This window comes from Phoxinus phoxinus (assembly GCF_949152265.1).
Source record: "Phoxinus phoxinus genome assembly, chromosome: 18".
NCBI classification, from domain to species: domain Eukaryota; kingdom Metazoa; phylum Chordata; class Actinopteri; order Cypriniformes; family Leuciscidae; genus Phoxinus; species Phoxinus phoxinus.
Genome location: NC_136893.1, coordinates 9690983 through 9718479, shown reverse-complemented (window position 1 = coordinate 9718479; position 27497 = coordinate 9690983). Strand labels below are relative to the sequence as shown.

Genomic DNA, 27497 nt, shown 5'->3' with positions numbered 1-27497 from the left:
GGCCCGGTTTCACAGACAGGGCTAAGATTAAGCTAGGATTTGGCCTTAGTTCATTTAAGCCATTTAGCTGTTATAAACTTGCCTTAGAAAAAAACATTACTGGTGTGCATCTTGAGACAAAACAATGGCACTGAAATATTTGAAGATATACCAGTGCAAGTTGCTTTCAGTTAAAACAGCGCAAACATGCTTTTTAGTCTGGGAACTAGACTTAAGCCGTGAAACGTCGGGTAAAATTAAAATTATTTACAAATTTTATTCTTTTTTTTTCATTGATAATGTATCCTCAGACTATAACCAAGCACACCGGCAAACACACACACTTTCTCTTTGCTTTCATCCATTTTCACACACTTCTCTCATCTATGACACACGGCACTTCATTATTTTACAGACTAGAATCTGCTATACAGTATAGCACCCTCTCAGCGTTTTCCTTTCTCAATCCACCCCACTATCCCTAACACTCCATATGTGTCACAGTGTCTGTTGTTTCCACTGGGTGTCCACTAGAGGTCTCTTCTTTCCTGTCTCCATTCATCCTGGAACCACATTTCCCATAATCCTTGTTTGTTCCCATCACCTGTGATTGCACCCAGCTGTTCCCATTTATGTTGTTAGTGTCTGTGCATATATACTTGGTCTGTGTTAGTTCATGTCACGGAGTCATTATTGTATGTCACTCGTCAACGCTAAGGTCTGGTTTCAAGTCTGTTCTCGTTTTTGTTCCTGCTTGTTTTGTTTATTTGTTATCTCACTGATTAAATGGTTTTCGACACTGGCATGGAGGACTACGATTCTGATTATTTGGACTTTGACTCTTGTATGGATGACGACGATTTGGATTGCCCTGATTACCATGTTGCTGCGTTTGGATCCACCCATTTCTCAGCTAGCGATCGTGACAGAATGACTCCGTCAACAAATGGATCCAGCAGCATGAACATTTTGCAGACTTTTGCGTTTGTGGTCCGTCAAAGGGAGGAGACCATGACGCTCAGTTTTCCTAAAGACCTTTCGTTTGACGAAAGAGAGTCTTTTAGAGGAGAGCGTCTGGCCAGATTTTCGGGGACCCGTGGAGCTTGCAGAGGAGGAAGTACTAGAGGTGAGCCCCGGACCCAGTCTCTATTTCGGTCTTCCTTCGACCATGGTTCGGTGATGCTCGACCCAGAGCTCCCTTCACCGTTGTTCCTGTCCCGCCCGGAGCCTACTCCTCGCCATCGAACACGGAGGAGGAGGAAGACTTCCTGCCTCCTTAATGACCCGGAGACCGTCCCTGAGCAGATCGCTGTCGTCCCAGTGGCCGTGCCGGAGCAGCCCGCTGTCGTCCCGCAGTCCTTCCCCTCCGAGCAGCCCGCTGTCGTCCCGCAGTCCGTCCCCTCCGAGCAGCCCGCTGTCGTCCCGCAGTCCGTCCCCTCCGAGCAGCCCGCTGTCGTCCCGCAGTCCGTCCCCTCCGAGCAGCCCGCTGTCGTCCCGCAGTCCGTCCCCTCCGAGCAGCCCGCTGTCGTCCCGCAGTCCGTCCCCTCCGAGCAGCCCGCTGTCGTCCCGGAGGCCGTCCCCTCCGAGCAGCCCGCTGTCATCCCTGAGATTGTCTCGGAGCCGCCCACCATCAGTCCTGCCACGGCCAAGAGAGCGGTCTTCCTCTTTTATGCGGTGGCGGTACTGCATGCATGGAGGAGGCACAGGATGTCTGCCGTTCCAGAGACTGTCCACTTCACATCTGCTGTTCCAGAGCCGGAGCCAGTGTCTGCTGTTCCAGAGCCGGAGCCAGTGTCTGCTGTTCCAGAGCCGGAGCCAGTGTCTGCTGTTCCAGAGCCGGAGCCAGTGTCTGCTGTTCCAGAGCCTGAGCCGGTGGTGTCTGTTGCTGTTGCAGTTCCTGAGCCGGTGGTGTCTGTTGCTGTTGCAGTTCCTGAGCCGGTGGTGTCTGTTGCTGTTGCAGTTCCTGAGCCGGTGGTGTCTGTTGCTGTTGCAGTTCCTGAGCCGGTGGTGTCTGTTGCTGTTGCAGTTCCTGAGCCGGTGGTGTCTGTTGCTGTTGCAGTTCCTGAGCCGGTGGTGTCTGTTGCTGTTGCAGTTCCTGAGCCGGTGGTGTCTGTTCCAGTTCCTGAGCCGGTGGTGTCTGTTCCAGTTCCTGAGCCAGGGTCTGTCTCTGTTCCGCCTTGGTCTTCACCGCCATGGCCGCCCGAGTGGTCGGCTTCACCCTGGTCTTCACCGCCGTGGCCGCCCGAGGGGTCTTCACCGCCGTGGCCGCCCGAGGGGTCTTCACCGCCGTGGCCGCCCGAGGAGTCTTCACCGCCGTGGCCGCCCGAGGGGTCTTCACCGCCCTGGCCACCCGATGGACTGTCTGCTTCGCCCTGGCCGCCCGATGGATTGTCTGTTTCGCCCTGGCCGCCGCTTAAGCCGTTCCCCCTTGTTCCTGTTCCCCTTCATGGTCCTGGCCCTCCATCCCTCCCCCTGATTCTCCACCATTCCACCTCCCGCCTGGACTCTTGTTTTGATTGTTTTTTGTGGGTCTTGGAGCGTCTGGTAGCCGCTCCGTAGAGGGAGGGTTATGTCACAGTGTCTGTTGTTTCCACTGGGTGTCCACTAGAGGTCTCTTCTTTCCTGTCTCCATTCATCCTGGAACCACATTTCCCATAATCCTTGTTTGTTCCCATCACCTGTGATTGCACCCAGCTGTTCCCATTTATGTTGTTAGTGTCTGTGCATATATACTTGGTCTGTGTTAGTTCATGTCACGGAGTCATTATTGTATGTCACTCGTCAACGCTAAGGTCTGGTTTCAAGTCTGTTCTCGTTTTTGTTCCTGCTTGTTTTGTTTATTTGTTATCTCACTGATTAAATGGTTTTCGACACTGGCATGGAGGACTACGATTCTGATTATTTGGACTTTGACTCTTGTATGGATGACGACGATTTGGATTGCCCTGATTACCATGTTGCTGCGTTTGGATCCACCCATTTCTCAGCTAGCGATCGTGACAATATGACACTTCATTTCATGGGTGTAATTTGGTCATTTAGCATGTCTCTCTGTGTGTGTGTGTGTGTGTGCTGATTACCTGTGAACTATCCCGTGTCGGTGCAGGTGTTCCACTGCAGACAGTATCTGGCGGGTGTACCTGCGGACCTCTCTCTCCTCCAGCCGCTTGCGTTCACAGATTCGGTCCATAAGGTCTCCTCCTCCGCACAGCTCCATGGCCATGTAGTAGCAGTTCTCCGTCTCCAACGTCTCCAGCAGCAAGACGATGTTGGGGTGGCGGATCAGCTGGTGAATCCGGGGTTCACGCTTCATGTTTTTTAAAACGTATGAATCCTGACGGGCCTTCTTCTTATCTATCACCTTGATCGCCACCTGCAGAAACAGAGAGCAATTATGCTGCAATTTCTAAGGTTTTTCTAGTAAACAATTATTAGAAGAAATAATAATGTAAGAGGACGGTTTAGTCTTTAGTTAGGGGGGGGGGGGGGGGGGGGGTGTCAAGAGATCTCACTTGATTTTAATTTTCTATAAGACAATATTGTGAAAAGAAAACATCTATAGTATATAAAACTGGTTTAGGTGAGTTTCCCGACGCCGTCCATAGCACGACACACACTATAGCTCACAGTCCCTCTCTTTAGGAACTCCATGATAATAATTTACATTGTAAAATTCTAGGATTGTGCTTGGGGTGATGTATGCTTACGCATCACCACAGCAACCTGTCCAGGTAAACAGAGTGGTCAGGAAGGGCTCAGTGATGTGAATAAGAGCTGGTAACATTCACACGCACACAGGCCACATTTACTGACCCGTGAAAGCTCAGGTCACCACAGCGAGGAGAGGAGGACAGGTTGAGCTAAAACTCTCTCTCTCTCTCTCTCTCTCGGTTTGTCTGTGTCATGATGAACACAGAAGTTTTCGAATTACAAAAAATTTACTCATTATTGATATACTGGCAATATTATGTATTTATTTATAAATAAATAGTCTAATTTATATGTAAAACTACATTACATTCATACGCAAATACATTCACATGAAAAAGATTTTTCACTCAAGTTCTATTAAAGCTGATGTGAAATGTTTTACAACACAAAAATTGTCAAATAAAATGTCAAATCACTAAACCAATGATGATCTAAAGTACCATATATCATTACCATCTATTATACGTCTGCAGAAATACAGAATAAAATACAGGTAACATCTTACAGTAGGGTTACATTAGTTAACGTGAACTAATAATTAATTATTCTAAAGCGCATTTATTAATCTTAGTTCATGTTCATTTCAACATTACGGCATTATTAACATCAAAAGTTGTATCTGATCAAATTATTTAATGGACCTGAGTTATCATGAACATGAAGTATTTTTATTAACTAATGTTAACGAAGATTAGTAAATACTGTAACAAATTTGCTCATTGTTAGTGAATGTTAGTTAATGGGACTATAGAGTAAAATGTTAGCCAAACTACACTAGTTAGCATGCATAAAAATCACCAGTCAACACACAATTCATGGTCATCCCACTAAACAAAGTACCATTAAATGTTTCTATCAGTGTGAGTGTGTTTGTGTGGATGGATTATTACTGCGGTGCGTGTCAGAGATTAGGAAAGACGGAGTCGCTATGAAAGCTGAGACAGAGAGACGGCATGAAAAATGGATGACAACCCTTCAGCGCACTGATGACTGACACCATTAGTGTGTGACACTGTGCCTTTGATTGACAGGCGTCTGCGTGTAAGAGACTGGGTGTGTGCCGGTTACCTTCTCTCCTGTACTGATGTGCATCCCCAGCATAACTTTGGCGAACGAGCCCTTGTTGATCATTTTGCCCACCAGGTAGCTGCCCACACGCTTAGTGTGAGGAAAGCTTTGGAGCAGGTCGCGGGGCACTTTTCCGAGACAGGGAGGTGCTGCCTGCTCCAGCTCCCCTGAATCTGTCATGCTCCCATCCAGAGATGACTTCAATGCAGCCGGCATGATGCCAGTAATGCCCGTCTGCTAGCAGATCCACAGGGTGACACCGAGCGGACAGGTGGAGGATGGAGGAAACCCGGTTGGCAAGGGAGGAAGGGCATGAGTGATGGAGGCTGGTCTCATTGGTTCTTCTTTAGCTGTTGGTGTTGGTCTGTCCTGTCAAGAAGGAGAATATCCACTCTTCGCTCCTCTCCTGTGTTTTTTTCTTTAGTCCTGATACTGATCCATAATCACATGTTCTGTGTTGGGACCAGGTACCTGTCTTTTACTCATCTCTAGCCTCAGATCTACCTCTCTTAATCTGTTTTTTTCATCTAGACTGTCTCTTTTCGGTCCAACGGAAGGTTCTTCTGTCAGTCTGGTTAGTTCATGCACTCTTGTCTTTGTGTGTGTATGTGTGTATGTGTGTGCGCCTGGTAGATAATTAACTGTATCTGGTCTCAGGTTGATGCTGTGAGCCTAGCGTAGTGAGAGGACACACTACACCGTAATGACCCCCCACCTACACGCACGCAGAAGAACGCAACCTGGAAAACACAGCTCACAAAAATGACATTGCAGAGTTTTAATGTATATTATAGTATGTGTGAATAAGTGCGTAATACTAAGTGCATGTGGGATTGAAACATTGAGTTATTTCTATTTACTTCTAATTAGTTTCTACATATTTCTGCTAGCTTTTCTTTTTTAATTTTCTTTTTGTAATGAATAACTCAAGTCAGTTTGTACAATATAACATAACATAATATGATATAATATTTTTTTTTCTAAATGCCAAAAAATCCAAACACACACACACACACACACACGTTTGAATAATATAATATATTTATATATAGGAATATATTTTTATATTTATATATTTGAATATATAAGTTTGAATACATTTTTGAAAAGAAAATAGGCTATATGTTTTAAAAGTCTTTAGTGTTAGTAATTTATTTCTTTAGCCAACATTTTTTCTCATTTAAAATTATTTCCAATTTAGATAATAAGAGATAATATTGTCAAATATTTTTTATAAATTGCTCCAATAATGTTCTTTTTGTATGTGTCTGTCTCTCTAGGGTCCAGTAATACATTTATTGTACATTATTAACAACTGAGATTAATATCCTCCACTACATCAGAAATTATATTATGAAGGAAATATCACCCCATTAATTACACAGTTTCATAATCCCGCCAAATTTACAGTGTTAATTGGCTATTACAGTAATTTAAAAGCCAACATCTTCCAATAAACAAGCTTCTAGAATGAGGTGGACAGATTTCATTGGCTAAAAATGACCTGCTGTAATGAAGGCCTTATCAATATGACTATCATTTGAGATACTATTATGACAATGAGGACGTAATAGCCACATTGATATTAATACCATAAAATGATTTTAGAAAGTGAAGTACACATCTGGTTTTGGCCTTGGACCAGAGTGTGTTAGTAGGGGTCTGTGTGCTTGAATGAGAGGCCATTGTTGGATAAGTGTGTGGTTGGGGTCAGGTTTCTTTATTTCTTATTCGCTCACTCAATTCATCCACCGGAGAGGGATGAACTGAGCAGCAAGGGGCTGGAATCTGAGACCACCATACTGTACAAACACACACACACACACGGTCATATATACACTGCAGTATGGTACATGTACACTACAGTATCTCGCATTCATATCTAGAAAATAAAGCGTGACCCTATATGGCAAAGCTGTGTGTGTGTGTGTGTGTGTGCGCCTCAACAGTTTTATATCCATAGTTCAAAGCAGGCCATGACAAAGAGAGCCAGAATGTGCAAACACACAGACGCACAGAACAGAACGTTTTGCGTTCACCCCCAAAAAATGTGTTCCAGCCTCGAGGCTTTGGCAAAACACTGCGCGGTCAAATTAATAGTGCTGAAAACCTCTGTCCATTTCCTGCTCTGTAAGAAACCAATCCCCAGCAATCCATTAAAGCATATCTTAACACTAAATAACTTTTTAAAACCCTTCTGGTGCATCTCTTCTATGTGCAAGCATGCTAATCTTCACGAGGAAACAGTATAACTCTCATAACAGTATATCAGCAGAATCATCATCCTGCAAAATCAAGGAAAAAACACTGAGTAAACAACATTAAGTAAAGCGTGCTGTAGCTGGTGGTTCAAATATTATTCCGATATTTGTGCAGTCTGCCTTTTAAAGGGGTAGTTCACCCAAAAACTATTTCATCATTTACTCATCCCTATGGCATTTTAAACTTGTATAACTTTATTCTGCAGAACTCAAAAACGTTTGCAATTAAACAACATTGGAGCCCATTGACTTGCACTGTATGGACAAACAATCTCAAAAAATCTCAAAAAGTCATTCAGCTCACACGAGGAAGGTGAGTAAATGAAAAATAAAACACTAAAAACCTATAATCAATCATTTTAGTTGTTACAAGTGACTTTTTTGTCATTTATTTAGGCAAAATTGTGTCAAATAATGTATTGGTTAAATAATATGTTATTTAATAATATAAATATTATAGTGTAGAGTAATAGAATAATACAAAAATCTTATTTTATGTTCATTCAGTTTACAACATGAGGAGGGTGATAAAATAATGATGAAAATGATTTTGGGATGGACTATCCCTTTAAGCTTGCATAAGTCATCCAGTCATCCAGCATGTTCTCTCAACAACATGTGCTGTGAACAACAGTTTAGACAGTCTGTCAGCTTTGATCAGATTGAACAAGTAACCATTGTAAAGGTTGCCCTCTTGTGGCTGAATTACACATGGAAATATATTATTTAACCTTTTTTTCTCTCTGTTTATATTATACTACATCCCAATGGTATAGTGGAGCATGCCGCTATAGTTGCCACACATTTTTACTTCAGTACATTTTTTCAGAGCAGAGTATGATAAACTATAATCATACATATATGGGGTTGTCACTATGGAAATGTGCAATTATTTGCCTATATTAAAATTTATTTTATTTTTTTAAGGATTTTTAGTGCTTTATTTTTATTTATTTAGAATAAATAACAGTGAATGATAACAAATTATATATTGGTTCAATTATACATATATTATAACACAATATTATACTATATAATAATATATCATAATAAGTAATAACCTATATAATATAGTGTTAATTATTCTAAATATATCTGTATAAATAATAAATTATATATATACAGTATAAAAATCCTGCGTTGTCCCCACAAAGATATTATAACCAGTAATTTTTTACCTTATGGCAAAACATTTCTGTCCCCATGAGAAAAAACACTTATAAATTATAACTAGATTATAGTTTTGTTTAGTTTTAATTTAAAATGCAAAAATTTTGTGGTTTAGGGTTAGGAAATATACAGTTTGTACAGTATAAAAATTATTATGTCAATGGAAAGTCCCCATAAAACATGGAAACCCAACATGCGTGTGCATGTGTGTGTTTCTTTCAATGGTATATGGCAGATACTGTCAGCAAATGTGTTTAATATTTCATTTTGCCTGACTCAAACACAATCGTACAATGTCCTGACACAGCCTTAATTCAAACAAACACCTTCATTGACTGCCAGCATCACAGCTTGTTTAGAGGCCTTGCGCTGTCAACAGAACGCTCTGCAAGAAAGACAGGGAAAGCAAATAAAACTGAGGAACAGAGACAGAGAGAGAGATTGTCCTGTCTGTAAGCTTGTAGAAGGGATCGAGTTTAAACCATAATTACATTGAAAATGCTTCAACACAGCTAATGAAGACCTGCTGCACACACACACACACACACACACACACACACACAGAGAGTAACATGGGGCAGGGTGATGACAGCAGTGAAGTGAAGCAGTCATTTCCTGAGCACCATGGCCAGATGTCTCACACACTACATCTCAGAAATCTCACACACACACACACACACACACACACACACACACACACACACACAGGCGTGTAATAAGTCAAGACATTTAGTTCTCATTAATACCAATGCTAGGGTCACTCAGACATAGCTGCTCAGCAAAACTTCATTACGACGTCCCGCTAAAGGGCGAACCGCACTATTTTGGGACAGAGGTGGATAAAATAACAGAGTGATGTTTAAGTGAGTGTTCTGAGTTGTAAGTGTGTGTTTGCATGCATGTGTGTGTGATGCAGCTTGTGGCTTAATTACTGTGCTAATGAAAAGCTGTGTGTGAGTTTGTGAGGAACTCAGATGGTGGAACTGCCACGCTGCGCTCACAGCTCGTAAATTGCACACCTTCTAAAGGATGTGGGCTGTTGCGTGCGTGCGTGTGTGTGTGTGTGTGTGTGTGTGTGTGTAAAAGCTAAAAGCACAGATTTTAGGGCCCAAATCAACAGAGTGCAACTGCAGTAAAAATCTCCTCAGAGAATAGTTGCTGTATAGTGGATGTTATTCTGAATTGTTAGAGTGAATGATGTGCTAACGGGGATGTGCTGTACCAGATAGGAAAACGTTAAACTTCGATAAATGTATCATTAATCATGCAAGAATGCATGTGGATGTGAAAAATAAAGACTCTTCCACTGCATATGGGAAAACATGCACGAATCCCAGATGTTTTCCAGAGTCGTCTGAGCCATCAGAGTGTTTTTTCTGAAGACGCCAGAAGAGGGCATTAGAGGGAAACTTTTTCATTTTTTTTTTTTTTACACTTGTTTGAGAGAAAATTCTTAACAACTTTACTTTTTCGGTCAAAACACCTGGTACAGTACAGTAAAAACACACCTTTTGTTTGATTATAAACACGCTAGCATACTAGTAAACCCTTGTTTCAATAATTGTTTAATAAAAAATATAAAAAATTTGGCCTGAACACCAAAAACATTTGATAATATTAAAAAAATTAATCTAAATAAGTCACATAATATATTATACCTTGTTTTATATGAATTTAGCCTATTCATTTTTCCAGGGAATCTGAAGGCATTGACCTAATATAACACTAAGATTAGTAGGCTATTGCTTGGTTTTTAACCTTTATACAGGTCATAAATGAATCAATCAGCTCAAAAAAAAAGTTTATAAAGAGACCAAATAACTTACAAATCCTATGTTGTTTGGATTGGAACTCCACTGTAGTCCTGTAATAATAAATCATTTGACACAATTCAGTTTGTGGTCACTGTAAAACTAACACTAAAACAAGCCATTGCTGAATTAGCTTTTTCTTTAATGATTCGCACTCTGAACAATACATCAAAATGCAGCTTTTTAAAAGGAGAAATCGTTTTAAATGGGCAAGCATATGACAAGAAAGGGGCTTTTGTTCTGTGCATTTTATTAATTGCACATGCAAAAAAAGTGTTTATACCCCTTATGCATTTGCGAGTCTTATTTCCTGGCCATCCTGTCACGGATTAGCAACATGCTGCGACAAAAGCATTTTTCATGCAAAAACATCTTCCCAAAAAAAAATTACTTCCATGACATCCATCTCTCCATAAACGTCCCTGACTGTAAATTCACAATTATTTGACTGTCTCTGCCTCATTTTGAACGCACAGATTTTTTTTTTTTTTACCACAATACCAGTGATTTCCTGCTCATATGGTCATCCGTGCACCCAAAGTCAACAGCAGAGAGACCATACAGCATAATGGATGTGTTTTATGGAAAGGGTGTTATATTAAGTTTAATAGCAGTGTGTGGTGAGCTAATGGCTGCCTTTGGCTTTCCTCCTGAAAATAGAACTGAGGGTGGGTTTGGAGGGATTCCTCCGTATGTGTGTCCGAGTGAGAGAGAGATGTATATGGACAGTTCTAGATATAGAACATGCAGACAGATTGAAAAAGTGTGACATGAAAATTGAATGAAAAAAAATTTGAAAAGGAAAAAGACCATTTCAAATGTTCCATTTGTACCATGGGCAGGGCTAAGTAAGGACATAAAAGAGTATAAAAACATTTTAAAATATACTTATATAAAGATAAACAGCCATATACCATTTAAAAGTTTGGGGTCAGTAATTTTTTCTTGAAAAAAAAAATCCACTTGGGAAGCATTAAATTAATCAAAAGTGACAGTAAAGAAGTGACAGAAAAGGGATTCATAAAGTTACACTGTAAAAGAAAATTATAAAAAAATAATTTTGTGAAAAATACAGTAAAAAGTAAACGTTTACAGAACAACATGTAAATATTACAGTATGAAACTGTTATTTACAAACAAGAAAATTGCTATTTAAATTGGTAAATCCAACAATGCACACTGACACTGCTACTAAAATCTATTTTGTAGCCTACCTTTAAAATATACTGACATCGAGAAAGCCACATAAAGAATCATGAATAAGTTCTTCACAAGAAGCCTTTCCACAGCTGAATTAAAGGTGCAAAAAGTCATTCACGCAAACACACAACACAATTATGGTAACACACATGACACTAAAATAACTGTGAATTTAACATTTACTGTAAAAATTACATGAAATTACCAGTTAGATCTTTTACAGTTTTTAGTACGGGAACTTACTGTTAACAGTTTTCTTTCTTCGTATAGCGTTTTTACAATATTTTTACAGTAAAGATTAGGCCCTACATTAATGTTTAACAGTGTACAAAAGATTCCACAAAAATATAAAGCGGCACAATTCTTTTTTTTAACATTGATAATAATAAGAAATGTTTCGGATCATCTGGATCATGGATCATGTGACTGAAGACTGGAGTAATGATGCTGAAAATTCAGCTTTGTATCACAAAACTAAATTAGATTTTAATATATCACAATAGAATAGTTAATAAAAAATTTAATAATTAAAAATAATGTTGCAGTATTTATTATTTACAAAAATGCAGCCTTGGTGAGCATAAGAGACTTCTTTAAAAAACATGAAAAAATCTTACCAACCCCAAACCTTTGAAAAGTACTGTGTGCGTGCGTGTGTGTGTGTGTGTGTGTGTGTGTGTGTGTTTATGCGATTTGGGCTTTGGGGTTTGTATGTGTGAATGGTCGATAATGGGCTATAATGTATTGTATAGCCCACTCTTAATTTAGAGGCAGTTTTAAAGGCGCATGAAAATTACAGCAGTAAAATATTCCCCGTGCTGTGCTGAGCACGCCTCGATCATCCTCCATTTAGAGAGGCTTGCCGTACTTATCTTAAGAACAAACAACATCTGAAATGCTCTGCTGAATTACTGACTTTTCTATCTTTCTTCATTGGCCCATTTCTCTGTCTCTTTGACTAGCTCCCTTTGTTTTCTTTCTTTAACTAACCTGCATCATTTTATCAGAAGTGGTCTGAAATGAAGTGCTAAGTGTCGGGTTTTATTGAAAGGAAACAGACTGGAACAACACGTGTGTTTTCTCAAGCCTGTAAAGACTCCTCTGCTCCTCAGGCCAAATATGAATTACAACCTGTGTACTGATGAGTCCTCACTACAGACTCATACCTGCTGAGAGAGAGTACAAGAGCAAGATGAGAGATGGTTGGAAATGTGCTGCTAATGAGTGTGCGTGCAATACACGTGTGGTTGCGAGTTGCTGAAATCATTAATGCATCGTGGTGTTAACAAAAGTCTGCTCTTAATTTGGCCAGATTTTAATGTACATGTGTTGCCAAAATTAACAGCAGTCATGCAAGCGGCTGTCTGCTCCACTGAACAAAAGATTTCTGCTAATCTGTCGTTAACTGTAAATGAGTGAATGAAACCTTGTGAGAATGCCTTTCACTACAGGCACATTTTCTATAAAGAAAGAGATTTCATTTGCATAAAATAAGATATGGATCGATGAGTTATATGACATTAAAATATGTTCTAGTTCACAGTTTTGTTTTATAATTTAAAATAAAAAATATTTGTTTTAATTGCAAATGAATGCTATTTGGTTTGATATTGTGTAATGCAGTATATTCATATATTTTTTATGTGCGTCTAAATATGTTTTGAAAGCACTATGCAGTTTGTATGTAATATTTAACAATACAGTTGGTGAATAAATATAAAAATGTTAATAATAATATATAAATACAACAACATATAATAATAATAAAAATATGAAATATATAATGATAATAAAAACATGTAAATGTATTGCGTGTAAATGTATCTGCGATGGCTGATAAACTCCTCTTTCCTTTTTTGTTGGGCACATGGTATCAAGATACTGTGGCTATGCCACATCAAACCCAAACTCAGCAGCTGGCCGTGTGGTTATAAAGAGAGTGTGTGTTGGAGGGTGATGGTTGCCAAGGAACCGGTATTTAATAAAGTCATCGGGTCTAAGATGGGAAAGAAACCGCAGCTCAACTCAAGAGAAATGAGAAATCGACAAATGCCACCACCACATCCGCATTGGCTTTTCTCTCACTTTCACTCGGTGAACTGCACTTCTGCTGCTGTAAACAGACACTAGCTTCTGCCACTCGAAAAGCATTTCTCATCCTGTATTAGAGTAAAACCTTGAGCAATGTATTCATTTAGCTCTGCTTTAGACTAGTTTATGTATGTGTGTGTGAGTGAGTGAGTGAGTGTGTGTTTTCTCTGATATTTCTGTGTTATGTTGTTAATGGCACACCTTGTTTGCCAGGCAGAAACAGCCAATTAAAAGCAACTTGTGTTAAACTGGGTCCATTTTCAGTGGTATGCCTCCAGGACCCACAAAAACAATCTTCAATGTGTGAGTGTGTGTCTGTGTGGGATGGGGATTTACACCTCACTAATGATGTGTGAGTTTAATACTCCTAGCTGTTTTCAGCTTCACATGCAACAGGTTAACACCTTCAGTGCCACGGCTGGCCAACAGAATCTTCACTCTGAACTGAGTTTTTACACTATAACAAAGGGGTTCGGGCTAGGAGCGGTAAATCCGTGAATTATAGATCAACAAACTAAACGGTCATTATCTGTCATTTTTCAGTACTGTTTTGTAAGTTTGACAGTAAGAGAACACATTTTGAGGTAAAGCATATTATGTGACTAAAGTCTTGAGACAGGTGCACGAAAGGATACAAAATATAAAGTACTAAACTCATCATCTTTCAGATATAGTTTGATACATCTATCCCTGCTTTTTACCTTAGGTCTTTATTCCGAATGTGTCAGTTTATTATAAAAAAAGTAAAAATTGCCTGTTTCTTCAGAACTTTCTGCTTAGCAACTCCAACATAATTATTTTAAATACTGAATATGTTGTCATCATTATCTCGTGCCCATGTTTTTCCAAACCTAAATACTAAATACTGAAAGAACTTAAAAGAACAACAATACAATTGCCTGTTGCTTAAAGGGGTGGTACAATGCCCTTTTCACAAGATGTTAAATAAATCTCTGATGTCTCCAGAGTGTGTGTGTGAAGTCTTAGAACAAAATACCCCATATATATGTTTTATATAGCATGTAAAGGTTGTCTCTTTTTGAGGGTTTGCAAAAACGCACCATTTTGTGCCTTTAAATGCAAATGAGCTGGTGCAGAGGGCGGGGTTTCAAGAGCTCAAGTGTGTTAGCAGCTGCGATTACCTCACGCAGACACACTAAAATAACAGAAACTGTTCTGCCTTTAATGTAAAAACGGATTCAGACAAATATGGAGAGACTCAAGAAGAAGTGACAACACGTATAATGCAACAGGACGTCTCTGAAAGGTTAGTTGATGAATTTATGGAGTTAACTATCTTCAATTAGGATATTCTCTCATGGTAATCTATAAATTGCTCGTATAGGAACTGTTGTGAGATGCACACAGAGTGACTTTCTATTGCATGTGAAAAGATGGATGCTAAAGTTTGAGCTGACTCACAAATGTACTCTTATACAACAAGTTTCCCTCTTCTCAACATGGACTGCGTGTTCCCGGGGGCGGGGTTTATGTAAACTCCAGGGTTGGTGATGTCACTAACCCGGAAGAATGTGGTGTAGTCCCTACCAGCCGTTTGTTGTAATCCTTTTCTTTAAAAGCAAATATCTTCCTTTGCTTTGAACTTTGAGCGTTGTAACTTTGCAGATGTTTTTTTATGCTCAAACAGCAACATTACACACTAACTAAAGTGAGAAAAGTGAAATCATACTCAACCACCCCTTTAAATAACAAATAATATTAATAATATATGCAAATAAATAAGGACTTTTTCCATTTTGGAAAGTCGTAAATCAGACAAAAGGCAGAATTATGTATGTACATATAACACTTGAGCTGTTTATAAACACTGTTCTATTTTCAGGTTTTGTGTAAGGAAACCCAGCCATACAAAGGGACGGAAAAGAGGAGCAAAAGCTAAATTGGGTTATTGGAATCAGGTCAGTGATTAAACGCAGCGAGGTTAAATGGAGTAAGGCTGGCTGCGAGAACATCGTTAGCACATTGGCATGACGGGTTGCAGTAATTAGGGGGTGTGGTCTCACATCACCAATCACCCTGCTGTGTTTGGTGCTTCCTGCTGATTTACAGTGTGCAGACTAAGATGTGGCTGTTTTAGCAGGTCATAACTCGCTAAACACACATACACAAACACATTTGCTAAATGAGTGCCAAGTACACACACACACGGCTTACGGATGCCAGACACACACACACACACACTCCTCACACCTGACTGTTTTTTGTTCTCTCACACTTTTCCTTCCTCTGCAAATCCCAGAGTGAAAACAGAGGCCAGTAAAGCAAGATCATGAATATCTGGACAGTGACCCAGGCTGTGGAGAGCTGAGGAGAAGAGGAACAATGAGGCTACAGCTTCATGGTGTGCTGATCTGTTGTTTAGTGAGGGGAGACTTTAAAGAACTTATTTTAAAATACATTTATTTTACATGGATGTTCAAAGACCATAAGACCAGCTGGTCTTTAACTAAGGTGGATTCAAAAATAGTAAGTACATTTAAAAAAACAGTAAGATTTTATATATTGGTACAATGCTGGTTATAACTTACAAAAATTTTTGGTGTCAAACTTTTTTAAAAATAAATTAATACTTTTATTAAGAAAGGATGCATTTAAATCATTTAAAAAAATTAAATTCTGGAAAAAAAATATATCACAAAAACATATTAAGCAGCACAACTGTTTTCAACAATGATAATAACAAGAAATATTTAATGAGCACCAAATCAGGAAATAGAATCATGTGACACTGAAGTAAACGAATGACTGTGAATAACAATGCTGAAAATTCAGCTTTCTATCACAGGAATGATGCATCTTATGATGCATCTTCTTAATATATATTAAAATAGAAAACTGATTTTAAATTGTAACAATATTTCACAATTTTATGTTTACTGTATTTTTTTTACTGTATTTTTGATCAAACAAAAGCGACCCCAAACCTTTAAAGGGGGGGTAAAATACTTAGTTTCAGTCAATCTCATGTTAATCTTGAGTACCTATAGAGTAATAGTGCGTCCTTCATATCTCCAAAAAGTCTTTAGTTTTATCATATTTATAAAATAAAAATACAGCTTTCCGATTCTATCCGGAAAAAGCCGAGGTCCTTGATTCTGGGCGTGGGCGGAGCTATAGAGTCAAGCGGGAGCATCCACAACATACAAACTGCATCCACTGTTCCAGTAACACTGGGTTCTTTGGGAAGCTGAACAAGGTAAACTTTCCCTCACATCCCAAAACACACTTTTTTGGAGACATTCTTGACATCAACCATTCCTATTTAGCGCTGCTGATGATGATTTCCGGTAGTAGCGCGTCGATGAACGCGGTCTTTCTCTCCTCTGGTCGACGTGTGCGTGAACGCGCTTTTCCGAGAGCAATGCTCATATAAGGAGTTCCACTCTGGTCTACGTCATTAGATCTACGATAGAAAAAAACCAGCCGAAACGTGTTGCAACCCGGAAGTATGATTTTCAGCACAGAAATTCTCTGTTATTCGTTCACAATAACTTTTCAAACTTTGGCCATTATTAGCATGAGAATCCATCTCTTTAACACTGTAAACAACTCTGAATACATGAAACACCATTGTACCCCCCCCTTTAAATGGCACGCACGCACGCACGCACGCACGCACGCACACACACACACACACACACACACACACACACATAGAAGTGCTCTTGTGAGCACTTCTATGCTCACAAGAAAATAGTGTAATTAAAGTAAAATAAATTGTCCTTTAAAAGACATCCAAGACCACTAAACCATTTTATCAGGGAAACCCCACTGATGTCAAACAGTCATTCTGGTGCACATTTCTTCTTTGTAAATTCTTCTTTCATTTCTAAAGGCTGATTTTAATTTAGAACTTCCTCCTTTGGGAGACACATGATGGGAGGATTGCTCTTTAAGCATCAGTTAGTTCTCATCTAAATAAACCTCAGGGTGTAGAGACGACAGCGCTGCAGGTGCGAGGCTAAGGATCACAGACCTCACACACAGAAGAAACATACCATGATCAGACATACTTTCCGCATTCACTCAAAAGTTCCTACTTAACGATTCAAGCGCGGTCCATGATCATAAAATGTAAAAGGGACTGATCATTATGACAATGGGCTTGCTTATTTTCTTGCTTAAGCACAAGTTTCTATGCACACACACACAAACACACACACATACACACACACGCGAGAACAGCCCTGCCAATCTCCATCTCTCTGTGAAGTTCAGACCATCATGCTTGAGTGCTCAGAACAAGTTCGGGTCGAGTCGAGGGGGATCAACAGGGCCCTTGAAATCCCACTGGAGAGCAAATTAAAAACGACTGCTTCAAGAGCTGGTTAAAATTCTTATGTTTTATTACTCCTTTCTCTCACAGAGCTGTTGACAAAAAAAGAGAAGAAAGCAGGGAGAAGTGCGATGTCGAAAGCCAGAAGTAATTCCGCATAGACGTTTTACGATGGAAACTTCAGCGAAATGTAATTTCAGCGCTCATTCACTCCAGAAAGAAAAATCCCATATTATATGAGAGAGAAAAAGTGTGTGTGTGTGTGTGAGAGAGAGAGAGAGAGAGAGAGAGAGAGAGAGAGAGAGAGAGAGAGAGAGAGAGAGAGAGAGAGAGAGAGAGAGAGAGAGAGAGAGAGAGAGAGAGAGAGAGAGAGAGAGAGAGAGAGAGAGAGAGCTCAATGATCAGCTCGGTCCCTCATCTTTTCTGATGGAGGTTGAGCAGTTGAGAGCGGCCAGAGCGTCGTGCATCTGCTGCATGAACTAGTGAGGCCCTGAGTGGATTAACAGTTGAGGGTGTAAGCGTGTCATAAAGGACAGTCAGGATCAGCTGAACCCTGCTTACTAGAGACCAGAGACAAAGTGTCTGACATGATTTATGACTGATTCCCAGAAGGATCTAACAGGATGTCATGGCATTGTTAAAATCCAGGACTTTGTATCATTTTATTTCATTCTTTTAAGTTTTCGCAGTGATGTTTCTATTGTTAACATTATTTATTATTATTTATTATTAATAATAATAATAATAATGTGTATATAGTATCATACATCATAATATATGATGTTTAATAATGAAATTATTATTTAATAATCATTATTGATTAATATTTAGTAATAATAATAGCCTAATATTACATTTTATTTATACTGAGGTAAAAAAAAAAATCAAGTTTACATAGAAAATCTGTTTTGCCCTATTTTAACATTTAAGTAAACAGAAATGTTTAGAATTTTGAACAATTTAAAATGAAGGGGGAAAAAAAGAAATAATATCAAGAAGATTTGATATTTATAATTCTGCATGATTCTCCAGAAGTAGGGGAAAACATGTTTTGCTGAAATTGTTATAATATTATTTGAAATAAAAATTTTGTATAAAAATAGCATTTTCGCTAGTGGTTTCAGACTTTTGGAGCGCACTGATATTTGAATAAAAGGATAAAAATATAGATGAAACATGACTTATTGTTGAAAACAGGCTGTTTTGACTGTGTGCTGACATTCCACTTAAAGTCTGATGATGGCGCCATGCAGCCAGCATGAGGTGATCTGGGAAGGCAGCCATTCTCTTTCTTCAAACATGTCATTAATGTTCTCTTGCTCTAACTCTCTCAACAAGGTCAGAAGTGAGTGCAAGAGTCGTCGTGTTTGACGTTAAAATTAGTATTTCCCTTTTGCTGGCTCAATCCAGACAAACAAATGTCACTACACTATCCACCTAACAGCCATCAGATGTGAAGACCATGGCCAAAAACATGTGGAGGACGTAAACAACAAACGGGTTTAACGCAGACAGCAAAACGGGCATTATGAGTAACAAACGAATCATCAGCACTTTGGAACGCCAATGTACAAACCAAACCCAAGCTGTCTGGCAACTTATTTCGATTCATCCATCAAATAAAAGCCACCGTACCGCCGTCTCCTCGGTCCTTGGTTATCCACACAACATTACCTTTCAATGCAAATTAATTTGGTCCCCACAGAGCCACCATAGACTTCCTGTAGCCTGTTAAGTTAGCCCTCAGTGTGATATGAATAGAAGGAGAGAATAGAACCGCAGCTTTTCTATCATATTTCAGCGCAGATCCCGAGTCTTCACCACGGGGCCACGTGACGGCGAGGATTGCTTTGTTTTACTATGCGGCTTCGTTCTTCCAGTGATATGATTTATGAAATGATCAGGGGGAATAAAATAATCCACCTCCCCACTGAGAGTCTGTCCACAGGTTCAGTATGAAATGAATTATGCCCAGACCACAGCAGCACAACAGTGTGGTAAAGAACAACTACAAGACAGTTATTATCAGTGTATCCACCACATGAAATAATACGCTTCAACATAAAACATAGTGCCTTTCAAGCAAATAAGAATTAAATGTAAGAAACGTTACACTCGTAAGACTATAATTACTCTGTCTCATTCAGAACCTGTTCAGTCCAACTACTGTGCTTGTGCGAGTCTGAAATCACTGCCAGACAGTGCCAGACGTCTAAATATGGTAGTCTGCAATAGTTGGATATTGGCAGCAGAGGCTTAATCCAAGCAAGGACCAAAACAAAATGTTGATTGACCCTGACACATCCAAATGGATCATTTAAACATGACTAAAGTTTGTTCCTGATTTAAAAGTACTTTCTGCTGCCCTATTAAATGTTTAAATGATCAAGTTGGATGTGTCAGGGTCAGTTATATGTAGGCCTACACCACAGTTCAAAAGTTTGGGGTCTGTACGTTTTTTTTATGTTTTTAAAAAATACAATAAAAACAGTAATATTGTGACATATTATTACAAGCTGAAATTAAATTTAAAATGTAATTTATTCCTGTGATGCAAACCTGAATTTTCAGCATCATTACTCCAGACTTCAGTTTCACACGATCCTTCAGAAATATGCTGATTTTGTGAAGAAACATGTCTTATTATTATCAGTTGAGCTGTTTTAATGTTTTTTATGGAAACTGTAATGCTTTTTTCATTATTATTTGATCAATAGAAAGAACAGTATTTATTGTAAATAGAAATCTTATAACATAATAGAATAATACTCTCACTTTTGATCAACTTGAATCCTTGCTGAATAAAAGTAGCTTTAAAAAAAATATAAAACATTATATACACACACAAATTATACATATATATATATATATATATATATATATATATATATATATATATATATATATATATATATACACACACACACACACACACACAATTATCTTGTTTACATGAAGGTTCCTGTTACAATGTCTAAACTACGCCTCCAAGTTTGTCTCATTTTTGATGGATATTTTCCCCTTGTAAGAGAGTGTGCTGAGGCGTATATATATTTGGCAGGAATCAAGAGCTGGAAAAAGACTGCTTTGTGTTTTTTAACGCAGCAGATTAAATTGGTTTAGACAAGCAGCATGCCAATGGTTCTTAGTGTAATGATAGGGATTTTATTTGGTCAAAACTCTGTCATCAATTTGTTGACATAAATATGTATTTAGATGGCCAGTTTTTCAATTATAAACAGACGTTTTTGGGGGGTTCAGCACGGCCTGGTGATGCTCAAAAAGTTGCGCGAGTTCTCACTACAGTCTCTGAATTGTAAATGGTGAGCTAAATGGCTGTTTACGAATTGAGTGCAATTACGCTATTATACACGATAGTCTTGTGATTACATCCAAGAGTGAAATGTGTTGGACAAGCACAGATGTGCAAATAGTTATTTGGTTGTTTGTCAGAACTTCAAGAGCAAACATTTTAAGAGAATTAGTGAGCGTTCACCACTGGCAATTAGAGGTGAATAACAATCTGAACAAGGACACTTTCGCAAACAAGCACTGACAAACAGGTTTACACACACAATACATTCAATTACCATTCATTTAATCCCTTTCGCCGCATGCTAATATGTAAAATGTTTTTATGCGCATCATAAAAACACAAACACGCATGCATGAGGTCTTGTTTTGTCTCATTATGTCCAGCTGTGTTTTTGATAAACACTGCAGCGTTAGCCCGTAAAGATTGATCACCTCACATCATTGTCTGGCTTTATCTTTCACAGTCTTTTACTCTCATACACTCTCACATCACACATACTTCATCTCTTCCCCTCTCTCTCTCTCTCTCTCTCTCTTTCTCATTAGATTAAAACCCAATCGCAGCTGCTAATGACCGCAGTGACTAAGAATAATGGCATCCACCTGTTTCAACTTTTGTCTCATTGCTAAAAAAATTGCATTGGTTTAACTACATGTTGAGATTAATGCTTTTGAACTAGTGAGTTCTGGATAATTAAGTGATGGCATCATTGAGAAGAGAAAGTTTATAGGAGTGACCATATGGAGCAACGCGTGTTTCTTCTTGAGCAGCAAATCAGCATCTTAGAATGATTTCTGAAGGATCATGTGACACTGACTGAAGAGTGGAGTAATGGTGCTGAAAACTCATCTTTGCCAACACATGAACAAATTACATTTTAATCTATATTAAAATAGAAAACAGTTATTTTTAATTGTAATAATATTTCACAATATTAATGTTTTTACTATGTTTTGGATCAAATACAGACTTGGTGAGCACAAGAGACTTCTTTTAAAAAGTTGGAAAAAATCTTACCAGCCACAATCTTTTGAACGGTAGTGTATGCACATGCGTTTTTTGGGGGACGGGGGTGTTTTGTGACCACGTGTGACAGTTGACTCTGGTCTCTTAAAATGACCCTTCAGAAATATGTCATCTCATGCTGATGACCTCATTCTAACAGAACAACCAAGTCATGCCAGTCCAGCTGGTCTTTACGACGCCATTCCATCCTCGAATGTTCCAAACATTCTGTGCAAAGCCCAATAAAGAACAACTCTAAAAATGTGCCGGTTTAAAACAAAAAAAACAGTCTTGGATTAGCATGAATCAGGAACTGAGATTTGGGTTTATGGGCTCTCTTAAAGGTTGTGTGTGATGACAGCTGTGGAATGAAGAATGATGAAACATGATTGACACTGATAAGGAGTGGAGTGGCACGATCAGGGTGGCTATGCCAGTATAGGGCCGGCCATAGCCAGTTAAAGGCTCTAATGTGGCAGTGGTTTCATGGTGGTTGGCTTTGAGCAGCAGGAAAGGGAATAAAGGGGCATATAAAACAGGAAGAGAGAGAACGAGAGAGAGGGAGAGAATGGGACAGAGTTAAACAACTTTGCTTATTTTCTATCCATTTACTCTATTTCGTCAATTTATGTTCTACTTTTATACATTTAGCACACAAACATGCAGAGGAAAGCCCTCAGTTTAGCTTTATCCACCCATCTATTTTCTCTCCACATGTAGAGAGGAAAGGAAAACTGAAAAATCTAAATAAATAAAAACAAGTTCCTTTCTCTATATTTACTATATCAATTCTCTATATCTCTGTGTGTGTGTGTGTGTGTGTGTGTGTGTGTGTGTGTGTGTGTGTGTGTGTGTGTGTGTGTGTGTGTGTGTGTGTTTTATTTCTCTTGCCACGTGTTAATCTTAGGTTACTCTCTTGTCATGCGTTTCTTTCTTGCTTTGGCACACACAGATATAATGACTCACAATACAACACATCTTTTACTCACCCACTTAATCACTTCAATACTCTTCCAGTCTCTGAGTCCAATCATAAAAGAGGACTTTACAACATACAGTGGAGTCCAAAAGTCTGAGACTACTATTGAAAATTGTTCTACAGTATTTTTTGAGGGAATTTTTTTAGTGAATCTTTCTGAAGATTACACCAGTAGGTGGAGACAAGTGTCTTTATGAGTGACTCATTTATACAATTGATTTGTTCAAAAACACTGAATCGTTTACTCAATTTGTTCAGAAACACTAATTCGAATTCATTATTTTCTCAAGCTTTCCAGGTTTAAATTAGATTCTGAATGGCAGATTATGAATATCACAGCATGTCAGTCTGTGGAATCCAGACCTCATCGTGCAGTCACTCACTCACGGCCCGCACCATGTGCCCTTAAGACGCATCGAGTCAGATTCCTCAAAGTGTTCCATATGTGTGCTGAGTGTGAGAGCCCTTCTGATGACAACCCGAAGGAAGAGAAAACAGCTTTTGTGTGTACATAAGCACAGTCTCTCTCTTTCTTTCTTTACTCCCCAGTATCCTCTCATCCTCTCCTCTCCTCCATTCTCTTCTCTCCTCCCATTCATAAAATATCAAACAGTCCAGGTCCCGGAATAGGGCTGCCCTGCGGCTGCCTGACAGTGTGGATATTTTCAGTAGGTCCTTGCGGTGTTATTGCAGGTGTCCAGGCAGGATGCCCGTGTGAATTCGGAGAACACATCAGACACAGTATAATTCTATTAGTCCAATACACAGATATGTATATTAAAACCATACTCAGCCAGGGGATACCGCAGCGCTTAAGGAGCATGGGACAGAGCAACCCATCCTTAAATATTAAACAACAGAGTGTGTGTGAGTGTATATGTGTTAATGAGCTGTTAAAGAAAGATTGACAGACTAAACAGACAGCTGACGGATAGCTGGAGGGAGGAATGTTTTGTGTGTGTCCAGTTCAGTAATTCTGAACTCTTTGGTCTTTTTTGCTAGTTTCTTCCCAAAGTCCAGCTGTATACCATTACATTCAATTACACACTCTAAAATGTCTAAAATAAGACTTGCTGTGTGTGAGCCTATGCATATCATACATGTGTGTGAGTGAGTATGACACGTAAAACACTTAACATACTGAAGTATGTGCTTCTAAAATAAGTTTTTAAGTTTACTATATTAAAAAATGTTTTGGAATATACAATGCAGTGTTATTTTGTAAAGACAAATCATAAGAATCAATGCAGATGGAAAATCTTTTTCTCATCCAGTAAGCCTATATGGGTTTATATTGGTATTTTTTTTTATCTTTAAATTTAATTGATTTTAAAATGACTACCTTTGGCTGATGTCCTTCTGAATAGGTTTGTATACAGAAAGGCTGACATTTTTTTCTAAATGACGAGACCCATAAACTAACGAGAAGATAAAATAAAATAAATCCTCCAACTTAAGTTAAGCGCATTCACCATTCTAAGAAAAAGTGTATTTTGTCTTTTGCTTCTTATTTATTCCTCCCTCTTCTTTTACTTTACTTTTCTTTTACCTTCTAGTCATTTCCTCTGAGCGGCTCACTCATTCATGATTTTATTGCTTTTGGATTTAAATTGTTTTCACTATCTTTTCTCAAGAGAGTGGAGTTCATAAAAAACACCTGCTTGCTCAACTTTTTTCTTAACTTTTGATTCTATTCTCTTCTCCCCCCAAATCTGACCTACGATCTCTTTCCTTTTCTCTATTCAACACTTCCTCTTTCTCACTTCCTTTCTTCCTTGTGCTCTACGAGAGGGAGTAGTTCTCTGGTACTTCATCCGTCCAGTGCTAATGTTGTCCCAAGAGGCTTGGAGACCCTCTGAGTGATGCTCACACTCCCTGCTGTCGGTCTAGTGAGAAACCATTTCATCACCCTCTAGAGGCTAAAATGAGAAACTACCATCATTTTCTCAAGCCTCAACTAAAATATCTCAATTCCAGAGAGCCTGTTGATTATTTCTATATTCATCCCTTCTTTTTAATGCAGTAATTCATCTTCTAAACATATTGTTCAGATGAAAAAGACACTGTCTTCACCAAGTATAGCTGGACACAAAACCAAAAGTAGCCTATTTAGAATCAGCTTAACTAGGCCTATACTATTATTCACCTGGTTTGTAAGTCTTAATCTGGTCAGATCGGTCTGTTAACTGGTTTTTGGGAGGTTTCTGGTCAGACTGGGAGACCATCTTAAACTAGGTAGGGCCAGCATATTTTTAACAGGGGCAACCTATTAAATAGTCTTATGTTAAAGTCTTGTGTGACTCAATTATTCCCAATACTTTTTGATTTTCTATTTATTGGGCTGCAAGGAAGAACAAGATAGGACATTAATATTTCATGCCAGCTCGGCTTCCTTCCTCTTAATAATTTTCTCACACAAACAAAGTTGACCTCTGCCAACGTTTGTTTCGCTACACTCCCACGTGACAGGTCGTAACGCGCGGCGCGGAAATCCAATGTCAATAACGACAGAGTCGCTGGGGGTCCCTGTCTGCGCCGCCCCATAAATACTGGCATAAATACGGTAAATACATCAGTGTATATGGTGCACGTTAAGAAATACCGCATTTTCACGGGGAGATTAACTTTATGAATGGGTTTGTGGGTCACGGATGGTTTGGCGTGTCGTTTCATTTGAGGCGGATTGAGGATGCTTCAGTGCCCTCAGACATTTATCCGCCGGTTACCGGTTCTGTGATCGGTCTTTTTCTCATATGCACACACTGACACACATAACGGTGGCAGCAGTGGGTCGCAATGGGGTCTCTCTCGTCCTGCTTTCAAAGGGATTTTTTTTTCTTCTTAATAGTTTTTTCTTCCTCCCATATACCCGCGTTCCTCGCGCTGCCACTTCCGCTATAAAGCCCTTGGCTGGCTGCCACGCGGCCATTAGCACTAGCAAAATAACTGTTAACAATATGGTGCCCAGACACAGCAATTCCGACTCTAAAGTTTAACCAGCCGACATGGTTTGAGTCCAGTGATGCCAGAGGTTACAGAGCGAGGATTAGTAAACAAACGTCTTTTACACATGAGTGCAGTCTCATCTGTGCAATAAGTGCACACGTCATTTTCATTGATGCTTCACAATCACAAGAGACAAATGGAAACACATTGATTTATTGCGAAGACTTCTGTAAAAAAAAAAAAAAAAAAAAGTTAAATGCTATTATAAATAAGCCTAAATTTAGTTGTGCAATGCCGAGCGATTACAAAGAAATGTGTTATTTGCGAGCTGCAAGCTAAGACAAAAAGCGCACTGTTTCCTCTGCTTTATCACCAGGTTATTATAAGCAGAAAATAACCGTTATTATTAGACGCTTTTCATTCCATGAACTGACTATACACATGCATTAAAGGTGCAAGAAAAACAAGAACGAAAATATGCTAAACAAAAAAAATTAAACGGAAAAGATATGCTGTTTTGCAGATATTATGCACATATCCAAACTGGAGGACAAACAAATAGGCCTAGGCTAAAACGTTTTTGCAATAGCCTACGCTTATCATTCTTAAATATAAAATAATTTAAAAAGATGAAAGCATTTAAATTATCTAATAGGTTACATTACATAGAAATATAAAATCGCCATAAAGGCATAGAAAATAGCCTATAAACACTTGTTGCAGATTATAGAGTAAATTCAAGATCATTCTTTTTTTTTTAAATCAAATTAATTATATAATCGTTCCATAAGTATTCGTTTGCTTAAGGTTAAGATGTCCAAATGGATAGGCATAAAAATAATAATAATTATTATTAGTTATAATAGGACAATGATGTATTATTGTGATAATTTACAGCCGTCATAATAAAGCCACATTAACAGTAGCCTATAAATTGTTTCATGATTTGTCCATGAATGTAGGCTACAAAGACGATCAAAACGTATAAACCTCGAAATAATTTAAGAATATAGGCACAATCAATTAAATGTCTTCAATAATGCGTTGTAAAAAAAATAGGCTATAGGTTTGTTTTCAATATTGAATGGCCAGCCGCAAATGAAACTCTTATCAGGTGCAGCTCTCCATGCGAACTCTTAACTAATGAATAAAAATAATTTATTGGTAATATTAATCATCTAAAATTATACTGAAAATACACAATGTTTTAAATATTTAATAGACTCAATTTCTATCGAGTAAAACATTAAGGCTACATATGCCCAGACCGAACATTCAAATTTAGTAGGCTGAATATTTTGTAATTTATTTAAAAAAATGATTACCCCCCATTAACTAAACTAAAAGTTGTTTTTTCCAAGCATATATAGTAATAATAATTCGTATAATCATTATACAAAACAGAAACGTCTAAATATGTTCTAAAAACAAAGCACAAAAATCTGAGTTTTTTTTACCCATTATATTGTGCAGGTCAAGAGACTGATTGTGGTGGTCTGGTCACTGCAATTTGATAAAATGTTCAAAAAGAGATGCTAAACCACTGAAGGGAAGGTGCAAACAAAAATCTAAAGTTCATCCCAATTCAAGAAAAGGTGCAACACTCACTAAAATAAATAGTTTAAAACTTTTCGGCCATTGTCAATGCCTTCATCAGACATAC

General features: G+C 38.6%; 1 protein-coding gene across 1 annotated transcript in view; it reads right to left on the bottom strand.

Annotated features, from left to right (window-relative positions):
- LOC306986421 (uncharacterized protein) overlaps nucleotides 1-27497 on the bottom strand; it is a 110763-nt gene that overhangs the window by 9255 nt on the left and 74011 nt on the right. The window contains exon 2 of the mRNA XM_079589636.1: nucleotides 3060-3352. Within this exon, the coding sequence (XP_079445762.1) occupies nucleotides 3060-3292 (233 nt within the window). The 5' untranslated portion in view covers nucleotides 3293-3352. The remainder of the gene's footprint in view (nucleotides 1-3059; nucleotides 3353-27497) is intronic.